Genomic DNA, 7,786 nt, shown 5'->3' with positions numbered 1-7,786 from the left:
TTTTTAAAATTGCAAAAACTCATCCTTGCAAGAACAGGGAGCTCTTCAGCCCATCTAGATTCAGGCCAGCTGCCAGCAGTGCAAATCACATCAGTCTCATTCCTTTATTTCCCAATAGACAAATAGCAATTATATTAATGGAGTATGGTAAGGAGATTTACAAACTACCAAATTTGAAGTAACAGGCATGATTTGCAATTGTCAGGTTGTGATATTTGCATGAATCTGTATTAATTCTTCAACTTTACTTTCCATCACAAAAATGATGGTATAGAAACTATAAATCCAAGTCACGAATGTCAAAGATAGGAAATGTAAATGTCAATGGAAGACGATGACAATAAATTCAAGCCAAGGAAAATATGTGGCAAATTAATTCTAATGGAAGATTCTGCACTTGGACCTTTAGTTTTTGACAACTATATCAGGAGGTGCTGAAAAAAAAGTACATTAAACATCTGACCAGTAGAGTTGCTGTTGGATTAGCAATCGTGGTGCTTGAAACAATACTGCTTTCAGCAGACACTCTTAAACTCTTGGGAGTAAGTAGCAACTTCTTAAAAATGAAGTTGGAAACTGCTGTATTTACCAGAGTGACCAAGAGATAAATTGGGAGCAATTACACAAATTAGGTTTTTCAGTCTAGAATGTTGTTTGGGGCAAGAGGTTTAAACTTTTAAGAGGAAGAAAGCTGAACTCCACTTGAAACACTTACTTGGGGGGGGGTTAGTCACATTGAATGTCAGTTCTGCAAATGTGTTTGGCCTAATTTCAGTTTTAGAGCATGAACAGCTCCTCCAGCCCAAGTTGCCCACACTGACCAAGACCTCTGGATTCAGCTCGTCCCCCTGAACCTTACCCGTCTATGAATCTGAATGAGTGGTTTACAAACATTTTCTTTCCTCTCACCTTGTAATCCTTATGTCATAGGTGCTTTGTGATTGCCATGCGAGTGGAAAGTTTGAAAACCACTGTTTTAATTGTACCTAATTGACTCATTTTGTGCAGTTTTAGATCTCCAAATGAGCCTAATTACAATTTTTCTCAAGTAAAATATCTCTGTAACAATTGGATCCAGAGTAGTGGTTCTCAACCCTCTCTTTACCCAATTACAATTTTTCTCAAGTAAAATATTTCTGTAACAATTGGATCCGGAGTAGTGGTTCTCAACCCTCTCTTTACCCAATTACAATTTTTCTCAAGTAAAATATTTATTTAACAATTGGATCCAGAGTAGTGGTTCTCAACCCTACCCAATTACAATTTTTCTCAAGTAAAATATTTCTGTAACAATTGGATCCGGAATAGTGGTTCTCAACCCTCTCTTTACCCAATTACAATTTTTCTCAAGTAAAATATTTCTGTAACAATTGGATCCGGAGTAGTGGTTCTCAACCCTCTTTACCCAATTATAATTTTTCTCAAGTAAAATATTTCTGTAACAATTGGATCCGGAGTAGTGGTTCTCAACCCTCTCTTTACCCAATTACAATTTTTCTCAAGTAAAATATTTCATTTCCAATTGGATCCGGAGTAGTGGTTCTTAGCCCGCTCTTTACCTCCCCCTTCCATATACCACCTCAAGTAATCCCCTACTAATCACAGAGAACTATGGCATAGGGATTTACTTAAGGTGATACAAGTGGAAAGTTGAAAGCCTAAATGTTTACATCAGGTGTATTGTTAGTTAAAATTCTACTCAGCAAGACCCATCGCAGCTTAAAACACAAGTGATGCTGATTATTAAATAGTAGGCGAGGCACTTTATTAGTCTCATGGACATGATCGATCAAATGCCATCATTTACCCCTCACTTGAGTGGAACTGCAAACTTGGCAATTTGCTGATACAAAAGGATTATGGGCAGGCAATTCAACCCTTAAACTCCTGGAATTGAATACAAGTTTCCAATTTTAAACAAAGTTTAAAAATTAAAACAACTTAAAAATACCCAATAATACTGTACACAAGCTTGAGGCGAAACTATATTAATTCCCAGTGATAAGCCTGGTCACACCCAAATTTAAACAACATTCCAGTCATCATCAACCTCCCAAATTAAAATTTGTCTGCAGGTTTTGTATTAAACTCCCACATTAATAAGAATTTTTGGGCTGCAGTCAGAGACCAGGGTAGTGCTTTTGAAGTGGTGAGGTCTCATAGCTTACAAAGGGTAATTAGAGTCAAACAATTGGAAACTGCTGTGGGTTTAGAATCACATTGGGTTGGACTGAGGTCTGCAGAGTTCCTCCACAAATAGACCGCGTTTCAAGTAACATCTGGCTGCCACTGCCAGTTGCTGCCCATTCTAATGCTTTTGATTGTAAGAAATTCTTACAATGCTGTTGGGAAGGGCATTCCAGGATTTTACCTAGTGATGAAAGACCCACAATACCCTCACAAATCAGGATCAAACGGGTTTTTAAAATGACAAAATCATTATAATTTCTGTAACAGGGTGAGCAACTCTTGGTTACAGTCCAGTAATTTGATAACTGCCCAACCATCACTCCAGATGGAAAAGTGCTTTAGAAACATTCACCCCTCAACTTTAATGAGTGCTATGTTATTCAAGACAGGAAGCATTTTTTTTGTACAAAATGTGAACTTTAATTGAAATGCTTGTATAAAAAATATGGTTCTCCATCCATCATTTATTTCGCAAAGCTAAATTGGAAAAAAAAATCCCAAATCCAAGCTGCATAAATGCAACTAGATCTAGTACACAAAACACAGCTATTGAAATAAATTAAAAAGGTCGACTGCCACTCTACCTTCCTAAGCCCAATGATGGAGACTGTACAACTTCAATAATTTAAAACCTTTCAAACAGTATTACTTTACACTTCTAATACAAACAGCCATGAAGAGCCTTAGTTGAACACCACAAAAAAAGTTAGAAGAAAATAAAATCCATCTATTGCCCTTTTTAACGAAGGGTACCTTCTGGACACAGCTTCCAATTCGCCTTCCACGAGAATGACAAAATTCACTGAAACCTGCATGGTAAATTCTTTTTTTTAAAAAATGCAAAAAGGAATGCAGAAATATCCTAGACTAATCAAACAAGCATCTTGGAAGCAGAACAGCAGTGTGGGAATTTTTCTCTAAAATAAATTAAACAAATAAATAGCCACATGAAATTTGTGGACAGTCTAGCTTAAAGAATACAAATAAATAAAAAAGTATAATACATATATAATGAAACAATTTACATACAATGTACAGTCTTGAAAGTGTCCTTGAATTGCATTGATTGTGCATACAACCATGCCCCGATATGCCTTGGCCACGAACAAATAAAACTCGCAGGTTGATGGTAGAGGAGGGGGAAATCAAACAAGGGACATCTGTCTAGTGGTTGTGATGGTAGGGAAAGGAAAATAATTGAAAAAAAGGAAAGACCAACATTGCTGGCAGACAAAGTTCTTTATGTCTCTGTACACACCTTTGTGCAGGCCAAAGTATTCTGAGCAGCAGATAAAAGGGGAACAAAGTATGTTCAAGTATTCCATCACCAGTGAATTAAAGCAGCTTTCAAAAGGCACTCAGAAAGCAAAGAACATTTAGTCCAGACTCTATGAGAGCAGAGTTTGCATTGTTTGGAGGTCACTTTTTTTTTGCTAAAAAATAAAAGGTCAGTCATTGCCAAGTACTGCCCTATTTATCTCAAACTCCAATGTTCCCAAAAGAAAACAAAATTAATTCAGAGCAGTAAACCAGCAGTCAGATTTCTCCCCCTCTTCCCACCCACCCACAATTCCCCCACCCACCCAGAAAAAAAATTTGATCCAAAATCAACTACTCTCCCCTCCCATGACAAACTGGTGGCACCACCACAGGGTCCGTTAGTGTAGAACTCCCCTCCTGCTGCGAGGCATTGATGATTTCACAGACTTTCTTTGCTTGAACTTGTACTGGAGGCCTCGTGGTCTAGGCTCAGCAGCCTGATGTCACAGTCTTCAGTTTTAACGACTTCAGCCTTTCGCATCCATGGGTGATCGAAGATCTGCTCCAGCATCGGTCTCTCAGAAGGGCGCAGTGCAAGGCACCACTTAATCAAATGCTGGCATTCTTTTAAAGAAAATTTAAAAAAGACCATTAAAATCAATGCAAAAACAAATCCCCACACGGGCAAATTCCTTTGAATGAAATGCAGACCCGCGCGCCAAAAATGCCCCCTTTTTGACATTCACTCACCAGAAGAGATTCTCCTCCTGAAATACACTTGACCACGCAAGATCTCCTCGTCTTGTTCAAAAGGGATATCCCCGCACACCATGTCATAGAGCAGCACGCCCAAAGACCACACAGTAGCAGATCTCCCATGGTATCTATGGTAACGGATCCACTCTGGAGGGCTGTATACTCTTGTACCTGGGCAGGGAATAAAGAGAGAGATTTAACCAGAGAGGCATTTGGAAAGTGCCATCTCAGAACTGGGAGGGCACTGAATGGCAGAAGTGGCCACCTTCAGAGAGAGGGGGGGGGGGGGGGGGTCCCTGTTCAAGGGCTCTCACACACAGACTGGTGAGTGTGGAGAGCAACTCCCTGCAGTGAAACAGTCAGCTGACTCCTTTGTTTACCCACGTAAGATGGAGGGATTCCACGCAGCCAGGAGAGCCACCAGGCGCAAACCAGATAGGAACCGGCACGAGAAAGCGGAGCGAGGGGGGCGGACCAGCCGGCTCCTAGCCGCGGGACCAGAGCTCCGCGGCCAGGGTTAAAGCCCACCGAGGGCACAACAAGCCCCCCCCCCACCCACCCCAGGAGGTCGGTCGCCTTCTCAAGAGGCTCGCTCACCCGGCCAATGCAATGCAGAGCCGGCGCCGCATCCCCAAGCCCCCCGGACTCCCCGGCGCCGCATCCCCAAGCCCCCCGGACCCCCCGGCGCCGCATCCCCAAGCCCCCCGGACCCCCAGGCGCCGCATCCCCAAGCCCCCCGGACCCCCAGGCGCCGCATCCCCAAGCCCCCCGGACCCCCAGGCGCCGCATCCCCAAGCCCCCCGGACCCCCAGGCGCCGCATCCCCAAGCCCCCCGGACCCCCAGGCGCCGCATCCCCAAGCCCCCCGGACCCCCAGGCGCCGCATCCCCAAGCCCCCCGGACCCCCAGGCGCCGCATCCCCAAGCCCCCCGGACCCCCAGGCGCCGCACCCCCAAGCCCCGCGGACCCCCAGGCGCCGCACCCCCAAGCCCCCCGGACCCCCAGGCGCCGCACCCCCAAGCCCCGCGGACGGGAAAGGCATCTCGCTTCCAACAAGGAGAAGCGAAGGACAATTAAACTGCATTATATTTACAATGAATGTCTGGATCCTAACCTCGCTGGATTGCGGTCTCAAGCCCCGCAAGGTGCGCTTACCGTCAAAATCCGTGTAGACCGTGTCCTTGAGCAGCGCCCCCGAGCCGAAGTCGATGAGTTTGAGCTCGCCCGAGCGCAGGTCGACCAGCAGGTTCTCGTCCTTGAGGTCGCGGTGAACCACGCCGCAGTTGTAGCAGTGCCGCACCGCCTCCAGCACCTGCTTGAAGAAGACCCGAGCCAGCTCTTCCTCCAGAGCCCCCTTCTCGGTGATGAAATCAAACAGGTCCTTCACCAGTTCCGGCCGCTCCATGATCAGCAAGAAGCTGTCACCCCGCTCGTACCAATCCAGCATCTTGATGACCCCCCGGAAGCCTCCGGCCACCTTCTTGAGCAGGACGATCTCCAGGGGCACAAGGCTGCCGTTCTACAAGGAACCAGGGCGGAGGGTAAATACCCGGAAGGAACAGCCCAGAGGCGACCCTCCCAGCCCAGATTACACCGACAACTTCATGCCCCTGAACCCATCTCTCCTTCCCACAAAGGCTTAATTTAGAGGTGTCGTTGTATTAATAGATTCAACTATCATGACCAAACCTGCACCTTGAGAGGGACTAGATTAGATTTTTATTTGCATTAATTTGGTAAATACAGGCTTCGACATCGTCTCCCGTGTCGATTAAGGATCTGTCTAATGTACTTGCAGGAGATGGGTGCACCTTAATTTTTAAAGGTTGCTCTTTGCAAAAGCAATCACTCCGCCACTGCGGTAGCAAAGGGCAGTGGGGCAACTTACCAGCGAGCCCCATTCGGTCACCCGTTCTCTGGCCACATGCTTGACTGCAACCTGCGAGAAAGCGCAAGGCGAAATGAGTTGGTGGTGGTGGGGGGATAGAGAGAGAAGGAAGACTGCGAAAATCGTTTGTTTGGCGGTGGTGGGCAAGAAAGAAAGAAACAGGTGGGAGAAGGCACTCACCGGGAGCCCGTCGCTCAGCCGTACCCCACTGTAGACCGTCCCGAAACCGCCGCTGCCCAACACTGCCCCAATCTGATAGACTTTCTCAAAGGACTCCCGCTCCTTCACTGCAAGGGGCAAAAGAAATCCAAAATAAAGACATTTGGCTCACAAAAAAAGTGCGGCGCAACAGTCCCAACTTGAATCCGCATTCAACTTTAATTTGCATCGCCTTGAAACAGATGCAAGGTGGAGGCAACTCGTGCAATCGAGACAAGGCGAACCAACCGCAGTCCGCCCCCTAACACTCACTACCCAACGCATCAAAACATTGAATGCACCCTCCCCACAAACTATTATGTCGTGCATGTGCTTTTTTTGTTGTTGCATCCCCTCAATAGATTTTTTTAAAAAATCACAGTTCTGGGGGGGGGGGGGAAATCGAAGCTTGTACCTTGCTGCAATTGGATTTTCACTGGCAAATCCATACTAGCCGGGCTGCAAATGTGAGCAAACGAACCGATCTTCTTGGAGAGTAGCATCGCAAAATGAAATTCTGCTGTCAAAACCCCCTCCTTCCTATTTGCCTTCCCGGTGCAAATGGAGAGATTAAGGATAAAAGAGACCCGCTCAGCAATTTCCCTCCGTAGCTTCTGCCTTTATATTGTTTTTGCAAAAGAAAAAGAGGCGAGTAAATCCCGGAGTAGATGCGTAGTCGGTTGGGTCTTCTCCAGTGCACGGTGCCGCTCCCTCGTTGCAGTGACTGTGTCGGCAGCTCCCAACCCTGCCCGACCGCCTCTCGCAGCGTTGCTGTTCTAAATGAGGACTGCCCAACTTCTCAACTCCTATAGAGAAGAGCGGCAGGGGCGGATCGCCGGCACGGAGGAATCAATCCGCTCCATTACAAACCCTCAGTTGTCCCATTCCACCCCCCTCCCCTTTCGGAGGGTGGGGGGAGAAATCTCGAGGATGCAAATTGTGCAATGCACCGCCATCGCGCACGCACCTCCCCCCGTGGCATTTGAGGAGGGGTCCCTGGGCGGTTCCCGCCAGGCCAGCGCGCCCTATTTCTCTGTAGTACGAGACGGCGGCCGGTTACTGTTGTCTGAGCGCGGAGCGCCGCGGCTCCTCGCCGCGGAGATGCGAAGCGCTCGTGTTTTTTTCTCTCTCTCCGCCTGAGCGTCGGGAATCCCGCCCAATAGGCGGGCCCGCTTGGCATTGTTGGCGGAAGGCAGCCAATCGGCAAGCGGGCCCCTTTGAACGCGACCAATCGGCAGGGGGCGAGGCGGGTGTCAATCACCCAGAGAGCCGAAGCTAGAGAGGATCCGGCTGTTGGCGGGAAATCCTGGGCGCTTGCTTTATTTATTTAATTCATGCTGTGTGGCGGTGGGTGCGTTTCCAAAATCCTCGACGGGGGCATTAATATTATCTATTATTTTCCGCCATAATAATGATTTGTCTGATAGAACACAAAGCAGGCCGTTCGGCCCTTCCAGTCTGGGCCGACCGCTCTCTGCCAGGGCGGCCGGCCGGC

At 47.2% G+C, this 7,786-nt stretch overlaps 1 protein-coding gene across 1 annotated transcript; it reads right to left on the bottom strand.

The window, feature by feature from the left end:
* Positions 1-2,585: 2,585 nt before the first annotated feature.
* LOC138748926 (serine/threonine-protein kinase pim-3-like) lies at positions 2,586-7,087 on the bottom strand. Its single transcript, XM_069909853.1, has 6 exons — positions 6,707-7,087; positions 6,274-6,380; positions 6,094-6,144; positions 5,361-5,724; positions 4,201-4,377; positions 2,586-4,074 (listed from the first exon to the last, which is right to left on the bottom strand). Exons 1-6 carry the CDS (start codon positions 6,792-6,794, stop codon positions 3,890-3,892), a joined length of 972 nt encoding a protein of 323 aa, XP_069765954.1. The 5' UTR covers positions 6,795-7,087; the 3' UTR covers positions 2,586-3,889.
* Between the last annotated feature and the right edge of the window lie 699 nt (positions 7,088-7,786).

The sequence above is a fragment of the Narcine bancroftii genome, chromosome 13 (assembly GCF_036971445.1).
Source record: "Narcine bancroftii isolate sNarBan1 chromosome 13, sNarBan1.hap1, whole genome shotgun sequence".
Lineage (NCBI taxonomy): Eukaryota > Metazoa > Chordata > Chondrichthyes > Torpediniformes > Narcinidae > Narcine > Narcine bancroftii.
Note: the sequence above shows the minus strand (reverse complement) of the source record. Positions and strands in the feature narration are given on the sequence as shown.